At 47.4% G+C, this 24,541-nt stretch overlaps 1 protein-coding gene across 1 annotated transcript in view; it reads right to left on the bottom strand.

The window, feature by feature from the left end:
- Nucleotides 1-5,277: 5,277 nt before the first annotated feature.
- The window catches only part of DAAM1 (dishevelled associated activator of morphogenesis 1), a 161,750-nt gene continuing 142,486 nt past the window's right edge, over nucleotides 5,278-24,541 (bottom strand). Inside the window, 10 exon segments of the mRNA XM_033171452.1 lie at nucleotides 5,278-5,490; nucleotides 5,940-6,110; nucleotides 8,611-8,742; nucleotides 10,942-11,002; nucleotides 13,302-13,409; nucleotides 17,188-17,356; nucleotides 18,070-18,158; nucleotides 18,865-18,971; nucleotides 20,373-20,389; nucleotides 20,392-20,456. Coding sequence (XP_033027343.1) covers nucleotides 5,281-5,490; nucleotides 5,940-6,110; nucleotides 8,611-8,742; nucleotides 10,942-11,002; nucleotides 13,302-13,409; nucleotides 17,188-17,356; nucleotides 18,070-18,158; nucleotides 18,865-18,971; nucleotides 20,373-20,389; nucleotides 20,392-20,456 — 1,129 coding nt within the window. The 3' untranslated portion in view covers nucleotides 5,278-5,280.

The raw sequence follows: 24,541 nt of genomic DNA, 5'->3' as shown, positions 1-24,541 counted from the left end.
GAGAACAACCATTCTTCTTCAGTAGGTCTTGCCCTATGAAGCAGCTGTGGAGACTGAAAGTCCCTGCTTTCCCACAACTGTCTTAAGTCCTATCCTCCTCAAGGCTTTCCCCACGCAATCTGAGACTGCACCTGAATGAAGTTAACTTATCCTCCGCTCTTTTCATGCCTCTTCTGGATCTGGGAGTTGGAGGAAAGGAGCTTGTTGCAGCAGGAGGTGGAGACACCCGTGCCTCTTCACCAGCCTGCCTCCTCTCTGCCTCTTGGCCACTCTCCTTTCTAGCCTCTGCTTCTGTACTGTCCTCTGCCACAGACTCTCCCAGCTCACTAAGACCTATTACCTCTTCAGCTTCTGACACCTCCTCTTCCCAGTCTTCTCTCTCTTCTCCCTCTGACCCCTCATCATTGTCCCATCACTACTGTACTTCCCTGGCTCTGAGCCTTCTTCCCTTGGGGGTTCCCCAGCTGGTTCCTCCCACCATTCCTCTGTGTCCATTCCACGACACTTGGACTAAATGGTCCCAAATGCTTCTTTCCACACCAGACCAGTCATGGGATTGTGCTGTATCTCCCTACTTCTTACTGACACACTCTTCCATAGAATGGGAGGGGCAGAGCTGGTGCCCCCCCCAGATGTTCTCATGACCCCTACACATTGGCAAGGCTGCCTGGGGCTGATGGGAGTTGTAGTTCAACAACATCTATTCCCCAACCCTATTATAAATTTTAACTACACACTCCAGAAATAAGCCTCCACACGGATATTGTTATGTACACTCTTTATTGCATATTGCCGTCTGCTTCTTTTTTTTTTAGAAAAATGTACAGTCTCATAACATACACAGCATTTCCTGCTAGCTAAAAAACATCCTTGCACCTAGGAATCACTAAACGGTTTGCTACCACTAAGCTACATTAGTATACTTCAGTTTACAAACTATCACTTTTTTGTCTCTTTTCTCTTTTTTTGGCATGAATTGGAAAAAAAATCTTTAGAATGACACACCCAGGAGAGAGAGACAGAGAGGAAATAAAACGAAAAACAAGAACACAAGAGTGGCTACGTCCACCAGCACCAGTCTACATGTAAGTTTGCAACAAATGGCACATGGAATTTTCATCTGCACACAGATGGTTTAGGAAATGAGAACTCGAGAAGAAATGGCAAGTGTAGCCCAACAAGCAAGGCTTGTTGCAAAGCAAGAATGGTTTTGGAAGCACAAGGAAGTATTTCCCACCAGTGCCCTTGCTTCCCCCGATCTGCAATCAGTTCAGCGTGGATCCCTGGAAATCCCGGAAGATCCAGCAACCCAGGCTGCGTAACAGACACAAACTCACCTTTCAATGTTTTGTACAGCGCAGACAAGAGTCCGTCGAGATCCGTCTGAAAGGGTGGTTTTTAATGCATTAAATGCCAAGAGGACTTCACAGTCCCAACTTTGCAACGGGTCATCATGATGGATTCGACTACCGAGCCCAGGTCTACTCTGATCCTAAATGGGAATGTTGTGCTAGCAGCTGTGACCATTATTTCAAAACCAATGCCAAGATTGACACAGCTTCCTTTAGGGCACTGACGTTTGTCCTCAACTGGACAGAACAGGCTCGGGACACAACAGTCACTTTGCATGCCCCTTTCCTGCAGCCACATCCCCAATGACCTCGCTTCCAGTGGGACGGCGAAACGGCTTGCGTAATGGTGGAGGCACTTGGCAAAATTGCTTCCTTGAGCTTTCCTTTCGATTGAGCCAGACCCAACTGAACTCCCTCCCAAAGAAAGCTTGCACAAGGCGGTTCTTATTCCAACCAGAAGTTTGAGGTTCAGCTACAGGAAGCCATTTTGCAGTATGTAGGCAGGGGGGCAGAATTGCAAACTGCACAAAGCGCCCCCTGCCCCGTGGCAAAAGGGAATGCTGGGTTTTCCAGCATTTGACGCACTTATGGATGAGTCCACTGGGAGAATCAGAAATAGTAGATTGGGGGTCTTGATTCTCATAATGCAACAAACAACTGCAGGATGTCTCAAGTCCATCACGGCGGGCTGTTGGTCAAAGGTGTTCCACACAACCTGCTTCCTCCAATGAAATATCACATTGTCCTAGAGGTTAAAAAAAAAGCAGTGGCATATCGTGGGGAGCCCCCACAGGGGCGGTTGCTCCAGGTGCAAAATTTCAACACCCGATGCTGCCTCAATCCAACTGTGTGCTTTCGTCACAGGGCTCGGCTTCTTCATGCAAACCAGGAAGTGACCTCCCCAGATAATGGAACAACTCTTCTTTTCTTATCTCTGTGACTGTGGTCTCCTGGGTGACGCGGATGCCATTGGGCAGTTGAATGCGCAAGCACACTCCAACCGTTCCCCTCCCTCCCACCCGCCTGTGTGACCCCGGGCACTGGCAACCCACGCTACACCACTGAAAAAAGGCACCTTCCTTTCCCCAGGACTTATCCTGCAGATCAAGAACCTGATGAATTTTTAGATGCACCTCTAAATCTGTTAGGCTGCAGGGCAGATCCCTTGACCAGACTGAACCTCGTGAGCGACGGCACCCTTTCTGCGCTTTCCTATTCCAAAGCACGCTGCATTGTTTTTCCTCTTCTCTCCCCGCCCAATCTCAAATCATTTTAACGCAACCTTTTGACCAGTCTGAATTCTCTCCCACCCTCCATTTTGAAAGTCAACTCCCTAACGATACCATATCCGACCAAATTTTCTCCCGGCTACAAATAAAAATATATATAAAATAGAGGCACTTTAGTTTAAGTAACAGTAATGAACAACTTGGGTTTTTATTTTACTTTTCGAGCAAAGTGCTGCCTTCGCACGCCTTGCACTCTGCAGAGCTCCAGAGTATCGGACGTTTGCATTCTTACCGTTGACAAGCTACTTGAAGAGCCATCAGTACACGTGGGTCCTTCGAAAAAGTTGTGATGAAGAAAAACTAAATCGTAAGAACAAGGGGGAAAGAGGCAAGGGATCACCCTTATACTTACGCACACGCAGAGAGCTCTTTCACAGCTCTCGCTGGTGTGATCTTCACAGCTTTCGTGTTGCATCGGGATTTGGGGATTCCCAGCAACAGGAACTGCATTATGTACAAACTCGTTTCTATATAAATCCGCACATTTGCTGTACAGTACACAACTGGGGGAAGGGGTGGGGGCAGAAAACGGCCCCCCGGCCCCCCCCCCACCAGTTAACATCCTTTACAATAGCAAAGCAAAACAAATCAATTAAAAACCTATTTCAAACAGCATCAGCTATCTAGTGCAACAGAAAAAACAACAATTCAAAACCTCCACAGGAAAGAAGAGAAAACAACAACAACAACAACGGCAACATCAACAACACACAAAAATCCCCGTTCGGTTTCAGATCACGATGTGGATGGTATAAAAATCACTTAAGAGGAAAAACCCGCAAATAAATAAAAGCAAAAAAGAAAGAAAGTAACAGTCCTCTATATTCTCTATAATTTAAGGATATTAAGCCACGCTATAAGATTGGCTTTTTTTTTAACTTTTCCATTTTTTTAAAATATTTTGTATTACTGTTTCGTTTTTAAATTATTAATTACTCCCTGAGCAATCTGGGTTTAAGGAGATTTCGGATTGACAACTTGACAAATTTCTTACAAATCTGCAAGGAGAAAAACGCTATGAACAGCAAAGCCCGTTTGCAAGAAACAAGAATTTTCGCGGCCGTTTTCCTGCTACCCTTGCGCTATACGTTAGGTCGCTAACACCTCCCAGGCCCCTTCTTTGCAGAAACCTTTAGAGAAGCCACTCCCTACTAACCTCTTAGGAGGGAAAGGGAAACCGTGGAGCAACACCCTCCCCCCCCTCCCGGCAAGCATGGTTGGCCTCCCAAGATCCATGCTCATCATTCTGGCCCAGATCTGTAAACAGAGGCGGCCTTAAGAGGGCAGTTTATCTGATGGGGAAGGGAGAAGCAGGGTAGGCTGCATAATGGAAAGCCCAGCTATGAATACTCGAGAGAGTTCATTAGCCAACCTTCGCCATGCACGGGAAAGGCTCTTCTGGATCGGGGCCAATGTTTGCACATTATGCCCAAGGCGCTCCTGGAGTTATCCTGCATCGGCGCCGGGTGCATTACAGCAAAACTGGCCCGAACAAAGCCAATTCTGAGCGACGTTTACAGAGAATACAGTTTTGTCCTGTCTGGACGGGGAATGGGAAACGGACTATCGTGAATACACAGGCGCTTTCTTCCATCAAAACAAAAAGTTAAGAAAGAGACCCAGCCCCCTTCCCCAAATCCCCACCCCCACCCCACCAATTGGTCTCAGGCAGAAAAAAACACACACGAGTGAATTCTACATCGGCGTCGTAAACAGCAATGAGAAAATCCTTCGGGTCGCCTTCAGCTGGTTCCCTGAAGGCTCCCGAAGAGAGAGGCGTAGTCTCCTTCGAAAGGAACATAGAATCATAGAGTTGGAAGAGACCACAAGGGCCATCCAGTCCAACCCCCTGCCAACAGAAGCACAACTGCTCCCCCCCCCGCACAAATAAAATGGGGGTTACGGAACACAAAGGAGCCACAAGGGATGTTCTGAGTGAAAACAGAAACAAACAAACAAAAAATCATCTCTGCTTCCCCCCCCCCCCCAAATGCTACGTTCAGATTGAACAAGAGCTGTTTCTAACGGACGTATCCCGCCGCCTGTAGCCTCAATGGCAACAGGTTCTCCGAGGCTGGCCTGCCGTGACAAAAGACCCTTGTGCTATGGAGCACAATAGCAGCACTTCTTTCCCCCCTTAACTCCAAGCTGTTTCCCCCCCACCCCAACTTTACATCAAAATAAAACGGACCCAACACCAGCCTCTCTCATTTCCGTGGTGGGGATGTTTTCGCCTCCCCCTCCCCTCTTTCTCTCTCGCTCACCGGCGCTTGTGCTTAGACAGCATGAAAGCTACTTTTTTGCAACGGCGCTGCCCCCTTGCAACTGATAGAAAAGGGAGAACTCATCCAGGCGGCAGTGCCTGTGCATGTTGACGCCCGCGCTCGTGCATGCACACAGTTCTGAATCCCAGCTGCACCACCAGACACTTTGGGCGCAGCACACCTGCGCTCATGCTCCCATTGAAAACGTTCATGCACAGGCAGGAACGAGATGAGGGAGGGAGGGCCGTTGATGGGCTGGCAAGGCAGAAGGTAAAAAGACCTGGGGTCCTCCAAGACGATTGTTGGTTGGTTTAGAGTTTTCTTCTGAAACAGTTTTATACATACATATATATATATATATATGCGTGCGCACGCTCAGAAGTTTAGTTTCGTGACTGGCCTCTCGCGGCTGCCATCCGCCAGCTGGTTGGTGATACGCTTGCGGTTGCGCTTGAGTTTGGACAGGTCTTTGTCAAAGACTTCGCCAGACCGCAAGGCCGAGACGAGGTCGTCGAACTCCCCACCCTCCTCGCTGTTTTCTTTCGCCTTCCTCGCCTTGCGCTCCCTCTCTCGCTGCTCTTTGAGCTAATGGGAAGGGGAAAAGGAAGGGTTAATGGGGAGGGATTTGGCACACCCTATGAGCAACATGCTGTAACTTAAAACACTGGAAAAGCGAAACCGAAAGATTCTCCATCCTTGAGCTGAGTGTGCCCTGTTTCTGCATCACCTTCTGATATATTTCTTAAGCCCACATGAAGATTTGTCCATGTGCATTTGTGTTAATGTATGCATTCCCACCCCCAATAATTTTTGCACGCAATAATTGGTTTTCATTTTTGCACACAATTTCTCTTGCAATTTCTCTACCCCTCGTGTTATCCCAAGACAGACACATGGCAACTTAACACTCTGACAACAAAGCAGCTGTCTGAAATGGAGTGAAAACCACGGGTGCATCGAGCTACCTGCCCCCCGTTCAGCTATGGGCTGCGAAGGACATGCGAGGGACCCCCACCCTACTTGATTATCCCCACCTGGGCTTCCATGCGCGCCCGTCGCTCCTCTTCCTCCTTCCTCTTCCTCATGTTCTCATTCTCCTGTTTGGCTTCGGTCACAGCCTGCAGGAACTGGTCGAAGATCCCAAAGAACTCATCCGGTTGCATTTTGCCAGCGTCTTCGCCAAAATGCTTCACTGCCTTGGCAAACTAGAGAAAGAAAATACGCATGATGTTTTCTTTGTGGGGACTCACTGGCCCAAAGCAGCCCTCTCAAAGTGAACCTCTTTGGTCCAAATCAGTCGCTGATTCAGGAAGGAGATTTCCTCTGCAAGCACCAACCTGTTTTGTATCCTTCTTTAGGCCATATCCCCACTTGGCCATGAAGAAGAAGAGTTTGGATTTGATATCCCGCTTTATCGCTACCCGAAGGAGTCTCAAAGCGGCTAACAATCTCCTTTTTCCTTCCTCCCCTACAATAAACACTCTGTGAGGTGAGTGGGGCTGAGAGACTTCAGAGAAGTGTGACTAGCCCAAGGTCACCCAGAAGCTGCATGTGGAGGAGCGGAGACGCGAACCCGGTTCACCAGATTACGAGTCCACCGCTCTTAACCACTACACCATGGTGGCACACTGAGTGACCTCATCCCCGTCATCTTCCCTCAGCCTAACCTGCATCACAGGGTTGTTGTGTTGGGTGGGGGGGGGTTTGAGGATGTGAAGAATCACACAAGCTGACTTTAGCTCCTTGGAGGGAAATTTGGGGTGTGTGTGTAAAAATATAATAACAAAAGAAGGAAGCAAAAGCCATTCGGAAACTACAACTAATCTAGAATGTGGCAGCTAGGCAGGTGACTGGGAGAGGCTGCTGGAACCATGCAACACCGGTCCTGAAAGACCTACATTGGCTCTCAGTATGTTTCTGAGCGCAATGCAATGCAATGCAAGCAATTCCAAAATCTAAACACATTTGTTTCCTCATTTCACCGGGCCCCAAACAACCAGTGTTATGTCAGACTTTGGCCAGTTCAGCTCATGTTGCAAGTCCTTAATCCCTTACATATCTGGAGAGTACAAGCCAAGGCCTCACTCTGCTTTTCCCCATTACACACCATTCCTTGCCCCCAAATCCGAATTCTGGTAGCTAGAGTTAGACCCCAGGCCTCACCAAACCTCCCTTTTCCAAAGGTCTGTTCTGGCTCCCCCTTCGGAACCGCTTCTGCCATTCTGAAGACATCAAGGAAGTCACACCTCTGCTTTTAATTAATGCCCTTTATCCTCTACCTCCTCTTTTTTCCATTATTAGTATTATTATTAACTCAGGAGCAATAAAACCAACGGGGCACAACACTGCAGCAGAGAAGATAATAAAACTCGAACGCACAACGGGGAGAGGGGCAAACTCGTATTTTCAACTTCTCTTTGAAGGTCTGCGCTTGTATTTTATTTATCGTTGCCACATGCTACAGCATTAGAACCAAATGTGCTATTGAAGCTTTTGGAAAGGAGGTGTCCCTCCCCCACCCCTCCCCCTTTTTCAAAAACGAAACTTTGTCCATCCAAAAGCACAAAGTTTGTGCTATCTACAGAAGTGCGCAGAGTAGATAAAATTTGCAAGCCAGAGCCGGAAAGCCAAAAGGCAATGCTCGTGCAAGACGTGTGTTAGCAATGCCAAGGGTTTGTAAAATAAAGAAACACAAAACAGATCCCAAGGGGCTTCTTGGTGGTCCTTTAGGGTCACTGGCTTTAGATGGTCTTAAGAAAAGAATTAGAGAATTAGTTGTGGACATCCAAAAAACGAATTCTGGGAACTGTAGTTTGTTAAGGGTGCTGAGAGATGCTAGGAGACCCCTTTCCCTGTCACACAGCTACAATTCACAGAGTTCCCTGTGAAGAGGGATTGGTTGTTAAACCACTCTGGGAATTGTAGGTCTGCGACGGAACTTGGGAGTTCAAGGTTCCGGTTTAGTCACCCATTCAGTGGGTGGTGTCGGGCAAGCCACATTCCCTCAGTCTCAGTTATCCAGCTGTAAAATGGGAATATGCAATCATGACCCAAACCACAGACTGTCATGCCTAGTCCTCAGTTGGTGACAGGCACTGTATCCTTGGAGGATGAACCAGACACTCCACAAGCTGAGGACGTTGGGGCAAATGAGCAGGCAGGGTCTCCTGGAACCAGCGCTGAGGATCCCCAAGTCCTGCTTAAGAAGCCTTGGAACAGTCAGAGGAGGAGATGAAAACCGTCCTCAAGAATGCCAGCACCTAAAAGTTCAGGCTGACGTGTAGCAACATAACATGAATTTACGGACCCAGAGTAGTGGCACAGCTCTTGCGTGAAGGGTCTACTCATTAGTAAGCAATTCCTGAGACTCCTCTACTGTTAAGAACTCTGATTAGGGTGTGGTCTGGTAAGCCATATAATGTAAGGCCTTCTTGAGCCTTCCTCCTCATTCTAGTTACTCTTTGCGGCTGTCCCAGACTTTGGACTGTTTCATGACTTGGGTTCCGGGTCACATTTTGGACTTAGACTGATTCTCTGTGCTTGACCTTCTCTTGTTTGGACTGTGATGCAACTGTAGCCCTGCCCATGTTGGCAACTGCCTTTGGTGAGGGGCTTATATCTCCTGGAACTGAGGATGAGGGCCCTATCCCTACAAAGCAGAGAGGTTTGGAGTGCCAGGGGCCTCCGGAGGCTTCGCTTTCTTACCAGTTCTTTGGCCTCTGCCAGGAGATCTTCCACATCCGAGAAGCTAAAGCTGGCCAGCGTGATGAACTGGCTGACGACGGAAACAAACTTGTCTTCCGGATGGGAAGGCTGAGATTTCTGGTACGCCAGTTCCTTTGGAGAGAGAGAGAGAGAGAGAGAGAGAGAGAGAGAGAGAGAGATGCATTTTTGTTATTGGGAGTTCAAGGCAGTCAACCACCCACAAAGTCCTGAACAGCAGAAACCCAATGCTCAGCCAGCGTGAGAAATCTGCTTTTGTGTGGCGCTATCTCATGCGTTTAAGGTACATGTGTTGAATACTACAACCACATGGGCGTAGGGATTGCTGTGTGGATCACAGGAACACAGAAAGCTGCCCTACAGTGAGCCAGACACATCCTTAGCCCTACCTGGAGATGCTTGGGATGGAACTTTCTGCATGCCAAGCAGATATCCTACCTTGAGCTGTCACCCGTGGGTCTATCCAACCCAAGAATTATCCTCCCTCCCAGTTAGGTATCAGCTGGGCACACCCTCCATCCTTGCGAGGTTTTTAAGCAGAGGTTGGGTGGCCATCTGTCATGGATGCTTGAGCTGAGATTCCTGCAGCGCGGGGGGATGGGGGTGGGGTGGACTAGAGGACCCTTGGGGTCTCTTCCAACTCTACGATTAAACTGTTTTAAACGTTATTATTTTATATTGCTGCGACCTGCTCTTAGGCCTTCCTGCTCTTAGGCGAGTTATAATGACCCAGATTAAATTTGAGGGAATTTGTGTGTGCAACCTACAACCTTATCTCTTATCCACAGTTCTCCCCCCATTCATTTGTATTCCACTTTTCTTTATCAAATCAGTTTACATTTACACTTTTTAAAAAATCAATATAACATAAAAGATACTTTTAAAACAAAGAATAGCTTTGCAAAGAACAAAAACAGCAGTAGCAAATGAACATACAAACTATACTAATACTAATACAATATAAATGTTACCCACGGGACCTCCTCTCCTGGCATGCCCTGCGGAGGACCTTAAGGTCCATAAATAGCAACACTCTAGAGGTCCCGGGCCCTAAGGAAGTCAGATTAGCCTCAACCAGGGTCAGGGCCTTTTCAACACTGGCTCCAGCCTGGTGGAACGCTCTGTCTCATGAGACCAGGGCCCTGCGGGATCTGATTTCTTTCCGCAGGGCCTGTAAGACAGAGTTGTTCCACCTGGCCTTTGGCCTGGAATCGGCCTGATCCCCTCCCCCTCTTTCCTTTTCCTTCTGTGATGGAACCCCTATTTGGGGACTTCCCTGGCTTTTTTTCTGGCCCACGTAGGACCAGTCTGGATAGCTGGCCTTGGTGAAGATTTGACGTTTTCTCCCCCCAAACAGTTTTTGATCTGGGCTTCCACTGAAATGAGGCTGCATTTTAAGTTGTATTTTAATCCTGTTTTTAAGTTGTATTTTAATCAATTGTTTTTATACCTGATGTTAGCTGCCCTGAGCCCTGTCTTGGCCGGGGAGGGCAGGGTATAAATATAAATATAATAATAATAGTAATAATAATAATAATAATAATAATAATAATAATAATAATAATAATTACTACTACTATTATTATCAAGCAAACACAACCACAACAGCATATAACAAGATCAGTCAGGCTGAGTCTAAGAATATTAAGCCCCATCAGCAAAAACTCTTCTAAAAATGCCAAGACTTCCAAGCATACAGTATCGGGTCTTCTCCAGCACAGCTGGCCAGGGTCTAACGGAAGCTGTGATTCAGAAGAAGAGGAGCTTGGATGTGATATCCCGCTTTATCACTACCCGAAAGAGTCTCAAAGCGGCTAACATTCTCCTTTCCCTTCCTCCCCCACAACAAACACTCTGTGAGGTGAGTGGGGCTGAGAGACTTCAGAGAAGTGTGACTAGCCCAAGGTCACCCAGCAGCTGCATGTGGAGGAGAGGGGAAGCGAACCCAGTTCACCAGATTATGAGTCTACCACTCTTAACCACTACACCACACTGGCTGGAACATATGCAGGGAACCAGGTTGGCAAAAACTGGCAGGAAGGTTACATCTGCACCAGCTGTGCCTATCCCAAAACAAACTTCCTTTAAAAAAATGCTTATAATTAAAGAGACAGGGGCAAGCGACTCAGGTCCTTAAGAGTCCTATAAAACCATAATGAGCAGTAATGAGGTGCAGGTCAGGAAGGAGGAGAAGGAGAACGGCCTCTGGGAAGGGAGATAAAAGCAGCTCCAGTCGCTTTCGCCTCCTTCCTCTCTTTAAAGACAGATGCTTAAAAAAGCAGGGGGACCATTAAGTGGGTGAACAATACTTACTGTCTCCACAGCCTTCAGCCCACTCCTCAAGGTGCCAATTTCCTTCTCGAGCTCAGTCATGCTGCCAGAAATAAAGGAAGCCAGTTACATTTTCAAGCAGATTTCCAGAACCACAGCTCCAAAGCCGGCTGCATGTCTCCCATTGAAAAACAACAACAAATAAAATACATAGTTTGCATTTCCTCCTGCTTTTGGGTTATGCTTTCGTGTGCAGCAAAACTCGCACCAGCGTCTTCTTTAAAAACTGGTGCCAAAATTTGGCTTCCACCCCTTTGCCCTCCTCATGCCTATTTCCTTTTGTGCCCTGTCTTTTAGACCTCAGGCTTCCAAGGGACAAGGGACTGCCTTGTTTTTTAATTGATCATACGTAACCATAACTCTGAAGGACAGATCCTGAAGTTGAGGCTCCAGTACTTTGGCCACCTCATGAGAAGAGAAGACTCCCTAGAAAAGACCCTGATGTTTGGAAAGATGGAGGGCACAAGGAGAAGGGGACGACAGAGGATGAGATGGTTGGACAGTGTTCTCGAAGCTACTAACATGAGTTTGGCCAAACTGCGGGAGGCAGTGGAGGATAGGCGTGCCTGGCGTGCTCTGGTCCATGGGGTCACGAAGAGTCGGACACGACTGAACGACTGAACAACAACAACAACCATAACTTTATCAACAAAAAGATCATCTGTTTGCCTGCCTCATCTGTCTATCCATCCATCCGATTTCAAACACATTGCAAATGCAAACTGGGAACAATAACTTCCACTTAAAAGGCTTGTTGAAAAACAAGGATAAGATCTTCAATAGGTACCAAAAAGATGCTAGAGGAGGCATCTGTCTGACATGCAAGCAAATAAATAATTTCGAGCGATGCGTGTTAAGATTCAAAGTGGCTGTAGCAATGCGCATCATGTAAAATTCAAATTCTCTTATTGACAAGTCTATGAATTAAGACATTCACAGCCTGCAAAAGAGGAGACTGAGAGGAGATAGGCTCTTCAAATATCTCAAAGGCTGTCACATGGGAGAGGGAACAAGCTTGTTTTCTCCTGCTATGGAGGGTAGGACTCAAACCCATGGCTTCATGTCGCAAGGAAGGAGATTCTGACTCAGCATCAGGAAGAACCTTCTGACTGCAAGAGCTATGGGGCAGGTGTCCAGCCCCCGCCCCCCAACAGAGTGAGCAGAATGTCCCCCCAAACGCCACAGGGCTGGCTTGCCACATTGCAAATCAAGTGGAGTAGCACACGTTGCAGCCAAAGAGTGTGTTGGGATTTTACGTAGCCGATGCTGGCTAGTCTGATTAGTATAAATCACATGAGATGTCTGAGAAGAGTGTGGGAACGGAAGACTGTCTTATCTCTTCCGTCTGAGCGTGCTATTGTACTGTACTTTCACTTTTGCAGTAAGCAACGGCTTCTTCTGCCAGAGCTTGGAGAACACAGACGTGATTATGGATTCTCTGTATAGAATGTAAATAAAATGTAGTTTAGATCTACGGGTGTTTCCTTCTTCTTGCTGTGTGATGCCAGAAGACCAGTGCGCACTTTTCATAAGAGAAGTGTCGCAGAGAGGCACTCTGGAGTAAAGGGATATGCCATTCCAGAGACGTGCCTGGGGGGTTTGCCATCCCCCCCAGGAGCGTTTGCCAACAGAGTGTGGCGGGATCCCCGTTGCACCACTAAACCCAGGGTGGAAATTCTGAAACTTCAGCACTGGCGCTGAACATCTCCTGCAGGAGAAAAGGCCTGCAGGCCCTGGACCCAGACAGACATTTCTGCCTCCGCTCAACTTTTGCACAAATCATCAAGTTCACAAACTGGCACCTGGCTTTCGACTCCCGCAAACTACAGGTGCATTTATTTTAGAGTTGATCATTGTGTCCTCTTGCTCCACTTCTTGCTTCTCCTTAATTCACTTCAAAAGAGGTGAATTTACGAGGCTGCCTGCACATACCAATTAATAGTGAAATCCCTCAAAGCGTGTTGATTAAAAACAGCAAGGAAGAAAGCGGAGAGAGAGAGCAAGTATCTGATTTAAAAACCAAATACCCCATTTTTGCAACCACGGATTTCTTGAACATGAGTGCACGCTGATTGGCTCTCAATTAAGCCACCCTGGCTTGCAGCTAAATAAGGCCAGTGGGTTTTTTTGGGGGGGGGGGGGTGTTTCTGGCAGCTGCTGCTGGGTGTTCACTTCTATTTGGGCAGGTGCAGTGGGGCTCCCCCATCAGCAGGCCCTCCTTCTGGGTGGAGGGACACCTTGGCCTCATCCAAACCCTCTTTAGCATGGGGAGAACCCTCCCAGCAATGAACACTGTTTGCCTCCCGCAATCCCCGGCGTCGACCCAATCGTACGACACTCACTTTACTTTGGCAGCCTGGGGGACATCCCTCAGTTCTTCGTGCAGGTTGAGAACTTTGGGGTACTTCTTTTCTACGATGGTGATGAGATAATGCAGCAGGGTAATGTTCCTACAACACAAGAAAGGCAGTGGTTGATATATATGGATGCAACGAAGGTTTGTGGCTCCTGTATTCAGCTGCAAAAATTGCCTATTTGTGAAGGATAGAATTGTTTCGAAGGAAGCAACAGAATTCTGAAAAGTTACTGTGAAAATGGGCTCGTTGCACAGGGCAAGCCACCTGCACAGTACAGAAATGGGGGTGCAAGAGGAAGGTCTTCTGGAAAACAGACTTTTACGAGGTGCAACAGCAAGACAGGCAGTCGTAAGAAATGGCAGTGACACTGTTGGGCGCTGCGCAGTCAGAGTTTTATCCATGATACGGCCTTCTTGGTGGTGGCTCCCCATTTGTGGAATGTCCTCCGTGGTGTGTTGTATTTTTATTAATTTTCAGGAGGAATCCAAAGCATTCCTGTTTACCTAAGCATTTGCTGGCTGAAGGATAACAACAACAATTTCACTCCGCTCATCTGACTGGGTTGCCCCAGTCACTCTGAGCAGCTTAACAGCCCAGTAGATTTCTTCCATTTCAAAAAAACTTAATAAAACATTAAACATTAAAGAACTTCCCTATGCGAGGCTGCCTTCAGATGTCTTCTAATTTTCCCTGGCAACCTTGAAATTATTCGCTATCAGGATATTTGATTGTTTTACAAGTTTTTAGATGCTGAACTCTTTTAGGATATGAACTTAATAAACAGCTAACTAGCCGGGCTCCAGACATCGGACACATCGCTTTGAATGAGGGTGCCTGGCATAATAATTGTGGGGTGAGAATTCATTTGCAAAGCAACCGTTCTGTTATGATAACCCCTTAGCTGATAAAGGTCCTGAACACATGGCAGGAAGGTAGAAGCAGGGAAAGTTTAGGTGACATGAACGGTTTCAATGTAAACCTGGGCTGAATCTCAAAAAGTGTTTCTGCAGCTGTTCCTTGTGGGCACTGAGTAAAGGTAAAAGGACCCCTGACCATTAGGTCCAGTTGTGTGCGACTCTGGGGTTGCGGCGCTCATCTCGCATTACTGGCCGAAGGAGCCGGTGTGCAGCTTCCAGGTCATGTGGCCAGCATGACTAAGCTGCTTCTGGCGAACCAGAGCAGCGCACGGAAACACCATTTACCTTCCCGCTGGAGTGGTACCTATTTATCTACTTGCACTTTGACGTGCTTTCGAACTGCTAGGTGGGCAGGAGCTGGGACCGAGCAACGGGAGCTCACCCTGTCGCGGGGATTCGAACCGCCAACCTTCTGATCGGCAAGCCCTAGGCCAGTGATGGCGAACCTTTTTGAGCCCGAGTGCCCAAACTGCAGCGGAAAAAAAAACTTTTTTATTTCAAAGTGCCAACACTGCAATTAAACCTGAATATCAAGGTTTTTAGTTAGAAAAAACTCCTACAGTTGTCCAAACATTTGCAGTCTTAAAAGTAAACGTAAAACACAATAACAAAGTTTTCAATGTTACAGTTTTTTATTGAAAAAAACCATAAACTCTACATGTGCATGTATTTTAGACAAAGGGATACTCAACTTGTAATAATGATTATATGCCAGACTGACATTGTATGGAACAAGCCTTGTTGTTGTTGTTCAGTCGTTCAGTCATGTCCGACTCTTCGTGACCCCATGGACCAGAGCACGCCAGGCACGCCTATCCTTCACTGCCTCTCGTAGTTTGGCCAAACTCATGTTAGTAGCTTCAAGAACACTGTCCAACCATCTCATCCTCTGTCGTCCCCTTCTCCTTGTGCCCTCCATCTTTCCCAACATCAGGGTCTTTTCCAGGGAGTCTTCTCTTCTCATGAGGTGGCCAAAGTACTGGAGCCTCAACATCAGGATCTGTCCTCCTAGTGAGCACTCAGGGCTGATTTCTTTAAGAATGGATAGGTTTGATCTTCTTGCAGTCCATGGGACTCTCAAGTCTCCTCCAGCACCATAATTCAAAAGCATCAATTCTTTGGCGATCAGCCTTCTTTATGGTCCAGCTCCCCCTTCCATACATCACTACTGGGAAAACCATAGCTTTAAGTATACGGACCTTTGTCAGCAAGGTGATGTCTCTGCTTTTTAAGATGCTATCTAGGTTTGTCATTGCTTTTCTCCCAAGAAGCAGGCGTCTTCTAATTTCGTGACTGCTGTCACCATCTGCAGTGATCATGGAGCCCAAGAAAGTAAAATCTCTCATTGCCTCCATTTCTTCCCCTTCTATTTGCCAGGAGGTGATATTTAGATAGTTTGTTACTATTTCAACTTTGATTCAGACTGAAACAATATGCATATGATCAGGATGTCAAGTACTGATAGAGCCCAGTTCTGAACACTGCATCTGAAATTGTGTCCAAATGGTATTTGTGGATCTTCGTGATGGAGACACAGGCAGAAGTAGAACATTGACAGAATTTTTATATCGAATAAATAAATGGATCACTTTAACAGAATATGTGCTAAAATTAAGCTGCTGGTCAGGCAGATATATGTGTTAGCATAGTGGAAATAACTCATCTTATGCACAGTCTCTGAATAGCAGTAACAGATAGAGATTATAGTGCTGCTCCAAAAGGTTTTCTTTTTCTTTTTCCTTACAAGCATTTCTAGGGGCAAGCAAGATGTGATGTTAAATGTGTCTTTGCATCCAGTGTGCTGGCTTGCTGTTATTGTTTTAAATGCAAATAGCATCAATTGGGGCAGTTGATAATAATCAGGGCCACAGCAGATGGAGAGTTCAACCCTTTCCACACCTATTGTGGTCCTTATGAAAACCACCCCTTTGAAATTGCTATTTGCATTGGTAGGAAATGCAAATGTTAACACGGGAGGCTCTCTCCAAAGCAAATTAGGAATTGACCTCAGAAGAGCAACAGTCCTTAGGGCTGCAGCATGGGAGGAAATGGTTAAATTGCCTCTCCATGCCTGCTGTGTCCTTCATAAATATCCCTTTTGCCCCCAGCAAGAAGAGATGTTTTTACAATGCAAACCCACATCCCATCAGGAGAATATGCAATGCGGAGGGGAGAAAAGAAAAGAAAAGTGGAGTGGAGAAGGCTGAAGGAAATATATCTGGGGCTGGGGTGGAAGAAATGGAAAGGACGCAAAGAAGAGCAGGAAAGGAGGAAGGGAAAGGGACAGAAAGCGAACGAGAATCAGGAGGAGGCTGAATGAGACCAGCAGCGCAAAAGGAAGGGAATATGAGGAGCGAGGGGAGAGAAAAAGGGCGAGAAGGGGCGAAGGTGCCCGAGGGAGGGGCAACAGAGAGAGAGAGAGAGACGGCCGGGTGCGGATGGAGGGAGGGAGGCAGGGAGGCGCGAGAGGGAAGAGCGAAGCCTGACAGGCAGCAGCACAGTGAGCAGCGCCGTCTCCACTCCCCCCCCCCCCGCTCGCAGCGCTCAAAAGGAGGGCTTCCCCCTCACCCGCCGCCCGCCGCCCCTGGCCCAGCCCCCGCTGCTGTTACCTCGTCGTCGTCGCCTCGCGTCGAATCCTCCCCAGCAGCAGCAGCAGCCAAACACCACTGGGGCAGGCGCCAAGGAGGGAAATTGCTGCTGTCTGCTGCTGCGCCTGCGCTGGCAAGACGCATGAGCAGAGCAGCGCGGTGGCGCCATTTCCCCGCCCCTGGCGTGCCAGCAGAGAGAGCTCTGCGTGCCAGCTGTGGCACGCGTGCCACGGGTTCGCCATCACTGCCCTAGGCTCTGTGGTTTAACCCACAGCGCCACCCTGGGCACTGAGTACAATCCCGCAAAAAGAGATTCCTCCTGCACCTCCTTCTCACGCTCTCAAGGCAGAAGCGGCTTCGGCTTACTTGTCAATGCTGGATTTGGTGTCCGCAATCTTGTTGAGGCTGGCGATTTTGAACCCGTACGCATTTCCCCGTTGGCCTTTGTTCATGTAGTTCCCAAAGGCCAAAACCACCTCCAGCAGCTGCTTCAGGCTTTTGCTCTGGAACGTCTCTGTTGAAGCCGTGCGGATGGCTGCAAAGATTGGAAAGATTTTGTTAGTAATATTATTATCGCCGTCGTTATCCTTGATTTATGAATCCCACACAGTCGCCCCAAGGAGATGCACAGCAGAAAACAGTTAAAAGAAAACAGTTAAAAACACGATCAGCGGATTTGCAGTGTGCTTTTTATTATGTTTTTGTTATGCTTTTTATAACTGATGATCTGTAATGTATTTTTAATGTTGCACACCTCCCTGTGATCTTTTGATAAATGGCAGTATATGAATTGAATGAATGGTATTTAAAAAGAAACAAAATGGGCACCCATGGCACAGACCCTTTCATCTAGCTGGGAAAACCTACTGGAATGAAGATGCCTTCAATTTTTTTTCCCTGGAATGTGCAGCTAATAGGCACCTGCCGTCTTTCGTGCGTGAAGACTTTTCTTTGAGCAAGTGGTATGTACAGAGTCGGAATAAGACTTCCTGAACTACCATTAGAAAATAACTTAATCCTTCATATACTGTAGAAGTCTTTCATATGTCCATGGAAGGAAGGAGAGTTTAGGGTGCAGGGTAACAGTAATTGTACTGGAATGTGATCTTTATCCCTGCATCTCTATCATCTTGTTGAAAATATTTTTTTTTTTAGTTGAAAAATTTTGCTTTGTTTAGGAAGATCCGAGCCGAAACACCCAAGTATTTAAAAAGCATTCCCCACCCCCCTTTATAACACAAGACTTACCTTCCACTTTAGGCTTAACTTCAGCAACTCGCTCAGCAAACTTCTTTTTAAAATACAAGGACTGTAGCCTTTGCTGGTAATGGTTTATCCTGCAAGAGGCAGAAATAACAAACTTGGAGTTGGCAACTAGTAAAAAATCTGGCTGTCTCGGGTTGATTATATATAGCTGTGGCTAGTAGCTCAAAACAGGTTTTGAAACCTGAGGACTTGCAAGGGGTACAGGGTTTGTCCTCAAAGGACGCGAAACCACCCCCAAAGGCTGCAAGGGTCAACACTATTTCCTCAGACAGGAACCGAGTTAAGGCTCTAGTCCCATGGAAGGAAGGTAAACAGAAGTGCAAGGTGGTCAGGCACGAGAGCAGTCCAGTTGCAGGTAGTTCCAAAGGTGGAACGGGTACCACAGGGGTATGACAACTGTATGTTTACTTCGCTTACTGCCGCATTAGCCTATGCAGTTTCGGTTATCTGAAATGGGGGAGGGTGTTAGTATTTCATGCCTCCGATGCTGCTGATGAGATTGGTGTAAATCACATGCCTGTCTGGGAAGAGTGTGGGAATGGAAGGCAGTCTTATCTCTTCCACTGTATGTACTATGTACTTTTGCTTTTACTTCTGCCTGTTCTTCTCTCGGAGCTGGAGAGAGAAGACGCTATGACTCCTTTGTCTGTACATACGTAGATTAGCTCTATGATGTCTCATGTTTTTGCAAACTGCCCTGAGAAGAGGCCGCAGTCTGACATGGCCTGCGCTTTTTTTTGGCCCAGAGGGCAACTGCATTTTCCTGCCGGAAATCACCTGCTCATTTCGAAGAGGAACCTGTCTGCTTTTGCCATTCGGTCCAATTCGTGCTTGTGCTCCTCCAGCAGGTCGATGTCAGCTTTTTCCGGAACGAATTTTAGAAGCTGAGAAAGGGAAGAAAGGGGTTTTTTTTGGGGGGGGGGTAAGGAGAGAGATAACACTTTAAAACACACTTCCCCTCTCCTGTGTGGTCAGCATTTTCCTTGAGTGGGACGGCCAAAGGGCAGCTGTGAAACTGGCCCAAGGCCCTCTAACATGGCCTTCGCCAATCTGGTGTCCTGCAGATGTTTTGGACTACAACTCCCATCATCCTGTGGGTACCTTGTAGGAGACTCACCCTCATCTGGATCCAGTCAACCAATTATGGAATGGCTGCTCGGCAAAGAGGGCCATTCCTACTTAACTTGAAGGGGAGGCCCCCACCCAGGGCCAGATTTAGGTTTGATGAGGCCCTAAGCTACGGAAGGTAATGGGGCCCTTTATATGCCCAGCTGTCCTTTGTCAACAACAAATTGTCGCTGTTTTTGTTGTGTTGAATATATGCTATATGGTAATTTATGGACCCAATAGGTATCTAAAGCCATTTGCGCACAAAGAATGTAGGCACCCTATATATAAAAATGAGCAAACCAAGGATATTTTAGGGAGCAGGCTAGCAGGCGGGGCCCATTACTTACATCATAGGAGCCTACACAACACAAAACACTGTTGCTGTATGTAGGTTTTAGTTTATTTCTTTTTTTATCTTATATTTTGGAAATGTACATCCAGGTTTTTTTTCCTTTAATTTTTTTGGGGGGCCCCCAAGAGAGTGGGGCCCTAAGCTATAGTTTGTTCAGCTTATATGTAAATCCAGCACTGCCCCCAACATGCACATTAGAAGGGACGCAGTTGCACTGTGGGTTAAACCACAGAGCCTAGGGCTTGCCGATCAGAAGGTCGGCGGTTTGAATCCCCGTGACGGGGTGAGCTCCCATTGCTCGGTCCCTGCTCCTGCAAACCTAACAGTTTGAAAGCACGTCAAAGTGCAAGTAGATAAATAGGTACCGCTCTGGCGGGAAGGTAAACGGCGTTTCCGTGCGCTGTTCTTAGTCATGCTGGCCACATGACCTGGAAGCTGTACGCTGGCTCCTTCGGCCAATAAACAAGATTAGCGCCGCAACCCCAGAGTCATCTGTGAACAGACCTAATGGTCAGGGGTCCCTTCACCTTTAACTTAAAAAAAACAACAACCCGTGTGTTTGCACATTTACAAGGATTCTCCCAACTTCCCAAAAACGTAATTGGAGGGATTTGTAGAATTTAGATTTTTTAAAAATCTATTAAGATAGAGAATGTGGTTGGGGTTGTGTGAGAGGGATGGAATAATGGCTGTGCAGCAATTGACAGAGGAGGAAAGGCACATAAGACCCACAGAAGTGGGGCCCAGGTTTCCAAGTGTTTTGTTAAACATATTCTCATTTTTAAAAACTGCAGCTCTTTTACGTGACTCCACGTGCCCTCACCTGTTCTAGCATATCTTTGGCAGGTCCTCTTGTTCATCCATTGATAAGATGGCACGTTTGATTTCGTCATTGGACAATTTTAGCCTGGAAAAGCAACAACAGGACACCCTGTTAGGCACGCGTGGCAGGCAGACCGGACAAGTATCCAAAATCTTGAGGCTCAGTTGCAGCTTTGGTCCCAGAAAAGCCCAGTCTCGTACGTGGAATTGTATATGGAAGGCAAGAAGGGTGTTCGCCCAAACTGTCCATGCCAGCTATGGTTTTATTCATGTATGTCATACAACTTATATACAGATTGATTGTAAAACCCAACCTTCAATGATGATGATGATGACAACAACAACAACAACAACAACAACAACAACAACGTTATTATTTGTACCCCTGCCAATCTGACTGGGTTGTCAAGGAGATGAGTAACTATAGAACCTTTAGAAGATAAATGAAGGCAGCCCTGTATAGGGAAGTTTTTTTTAATGATTTTATATATGTTCGAAGCAGCCCAGAGTAGATGGCAACTCAGTCAGTTTGTATACTGCCCATCAGGAGACAACAGGTCGCTTGACAACACAAAAACACAAAATGAGAACACAAAACGCATAATAAGACCAAAGCAAGCCAAACCAATAACCCCCCTCCCACAGATACCTTTAAAAGGCTATAGAATGTTAACAATCTTTTTTTAAAATAACCTTTACTATATGTAACGGCATCTCTATGTTTTTATACGGCATATGCCGTATGCATGGTTCCCATATTGTTTGTATGGTTATTTTATTTTGTATATATGTTTAGGGTAAATTGTGGGGAGGGGAATCTCTTTTTTTAAGGATGCACTTTTTCCAGTTTTAGAAGGGATGTGGGTGGTGCTGTGGTCTAAACCACTGAGCCTCTTGGGCTTGATCGGAAGGTCGTCGGTTCGAATCCCCGCGACGGGGTGAGCTCCCGTTGCTCGGTCCCAGCTCCTGCCCACCTAGCAGTTCAAAAGCACGTCAAAGTGCAAGTAGATAAATAGGTACCGCTCCGACGGGAAGGTAAACAGCATTTCCGTGCGCTGCTCTGGTTTCACCAGAGACGGCTTAGTCATGCTGGCCACATGACCCAGAAGCTGTACGCCGGCTCCCTCGGCCAGTAACGCGAGATGAGCGCCGCAACCCCAGAGTTGTTTGCGACTGGACTTAACTTTCAGGGGTCCTTTACCTTTACCTACCCCCCCCCCCCCCGGTTTTATTTTAGTCTCATTGAACCCTCCTTACGATCACAGCCTCAAAAGGCAGTCAAGAAGGAAAGGGGGAAGGAAAAAAGGAGACAACGGAAGGAATATTTGCATGCTAAGTGATGACAAGAATAAGAGGTTTGCTGGAATACAGGAAGCTGTAGGGCAAGGCTTCCGAAACTTGGGTCTCCAGCTGTTTTTGGACTGTAATTCCCATCATCCCTGACCACTGGTCCTGCTAGCTAGGGAAGATGGGAGTTGTAGTCCGAAAACAGCTCGAGACCCAAGTTTCGGAAACACTGCTTTATGAGAAGGGGGATAGCATTAGGGGAAGGGGTAGGATAGGAACTTGATTCAATTTGGTAACAATGATGGAACCGCACATTTCTCAAGAGGTTTTGTACATCTTTCCTGGGTGTGGGCCCTGGTGGTGCCTGTCCGCTGTGTGGAGTAGCAAAAGAAGGAGGTGGCGGAGGAGGAGGAGTTTGGATTTGATATCCCACTTATCACTACCCGAAGGAGTCTCAAAGCAGCTCACATTCTCCTTTCCCTTCCTCCCCCACAACAAACACTCTGTGAGGTGAGTGGGGCTGAGAGACTTCAGAGAAGTATGACTAGCCCAAGGTCACCCAGCAGCTGCATGTGGAGGAGCGGAGACGCGAACCCAGTTCACCAGATTACGAGTCTACCGCTCTTAACCACTACACCACACTGGCTCTCAGGAATCAGCTCGGTGTCAGCAAGACCTTTGTGAGGCTTTTGAGGTACAGGATAGGCTCAAAACCAGCTCTGTGGGTCCAGGAAAACAGAAAAGCTCTGCATGAAAGTGCCCCTAGAGGCTCTATGAACGCCAGTGGGGGAAGCAGACGTCTCCCAGTGCCAAAACAGAATAGCCTCAGCTCCGACAATGTCATGGGAAAGAGGCCAGCCAAAAAAGCTATAAGCCGATAACTGAGGGAGGGAGGGAGGGAGGGAGGAGGGGAATCCCCCCCAGCCCAAACACACAATAATTATCTTTTGTTGGCAACAGCTGCCGGGCACAGACGGGCGGAACTGGGTCATGGTGTCGGCTGCCGCGAGGATTTAAAGCCCCGAACTTTGTCAATGGGATGCGGCAGCTTAGCAGGGTGCTGCTGCTGGGCGTGGGCTGTTTCTGCCCAGACAAAACGACAGCCTTGCGGAGGAGAAAGTGGCAGGGGGATGGGAGAGAGGGGAGAGAGCCAAACACACAGGGAAGGGGGTGGAGGCAGAGGGGGACCCTCCTTCCGCAGGCCGACAAGTCGGTCTGGGGGGGGGGAGTTTGGCAGCTTGGAAAAAATGGGGTGAAAAACAAACACGTAGGGGCATCTTTTGAAGACAGAGGACCGTCTTCCCCCTTTGGCCTCATCCAGGCTCCTTTCAGCTGCTTGAAGAGGAGCAACACCAAGGCAGAAACATGTTTGCAAACCCAAGAAGTCAGAGTTGCATGGGGAGCTTAAATTTTTGTGGGGGATTTGGCGCGGGGGTTTGGAAAGAATCATACATCGAATGAGTTTTTTAAAATGAGGAGGAGGAAACAGAAAGTGCCTGGACTCCTAAACAGACCAGCAGCAGTGGAGACATGGTGAAGGTCAAGGTTGTGTCAGGGTCCAGGGAACCGGTCAATCCCTGAGCCTGGCATGGCATCTTCTGCCCTGGTTTGGGCTTCTCCAGAATCTGTTTTTATGGGTCGTGGGGTGCTGCCATTGGGGGCAGCCATGCCCTGAGCACCAGGGAGGTGGAACAGAAATTTACTTTCCTAGGGAAGGGCTGTGGCTCAGTGGTAGAGAACTTGCCTGGCATGCAGAAGGTGATGGATTTAATCCCCTGCATCTCCTGGGATGCCCGCTGCTTGAAACCCTGGAGATCTGCTGCCAGCCAGTGTAGGTAATACTAAGCTTGATGGACCAATGGTCTGGGTCTGGCTAAGGGTGCTTCCTGTGTTTCCATTTCGATCAGCCCTTTGTTCCGAAACATGAGGACTGTCATCTTAACTTCCTTTTTAGGCAAAGGGCTGTGGATGTGAACTGACCTGGACGGCACCTACTGTACAAATGGGGATTTTGGAGGAAGGGATTGCGGCTGCCTTGCATGCAGAAGGTTCTGGGTTCAAATCCCTGGCATCTCCTGTTAGGACTGGGAATGTACCATGCTTGAAACCCTGGAGAGTCGCTGCCGGTCAGTGTAAAAAGGTAAAAGGTAAATGACCCCTGGACAGTTATGTCCAGTCAAAGGCAACTTATGAGGTTGCGGTGCTCATCTTGCTTTCAGGCCGAGGGAGTTGGCGTTTGTCCACAGACAGCTTTCCAGGTCATGTGGCCAGCAGGACTAAACCGCTTCTGGTGCAACAGAACACCGTGATGGAAACCAGAGCGCACGGAAACGCCCATGAGGTTCCTAATAAGGAGGATTGGCAATTAAAAATGATAGAATATGCAGAGGGGTAGCGGGTTTAACTAGTAAAATAAGAGTGCAAGGAGATCAAGTACAGTGGTACCTCCGGTTGCACATGGGATCCGTTCTGGAATTCCGGTCGGATCCCGAGGAATTCGCAACAGGAGGTGCCGCTTCTGCAGTAGAGCGCTTCTTGTGCATGCGAGCGCAGTGAAACTTGGAAAAATACTTTGCCACGTTCGCATCCTGAAGGATACGCAACCAGAGGTGTGCGTATCCAGAGGTACCACTGTACATAAAGACGAATGGGAAAACTTTGTGGAGTATTTGGCAAATAATTGTAATCGAATGAAAACATTAGCAGGATTAAGGTAAATTCAGCAACAGCGTAATATAAAATAAAGGAAGAATAAAGGGAAAAGAGAACTAAATGCATATATAAGAATATGCAGGAATGGTGGGAAAATCAAAGGAACGAGAAGAAAGAGAAGAAGGGAGGTCGCAAATGACTGTTTTATTATAAAGTAAGATATGAATGTGC

Source organism: Lacerta agilis, chromosome 1 (genome assembly GCF_009819535.1).
Source record: "Lacerta agilis isolate rLacAgi1 chromosome 1, rLacAgi1.pri, whole genome shotgun sequence".
In the NCBI taxonomy this organism is placed as follows: Eukaryota; Metazoa; Chordata; class Lepidosauria; order Squamata; family Lacertidae; genus Lacerta; species Lacerta agilis.
Note: the sequence above shows the minus strand (reverse complement) of the source record. Positions and strands in the feature narration are given on the sequence as shown.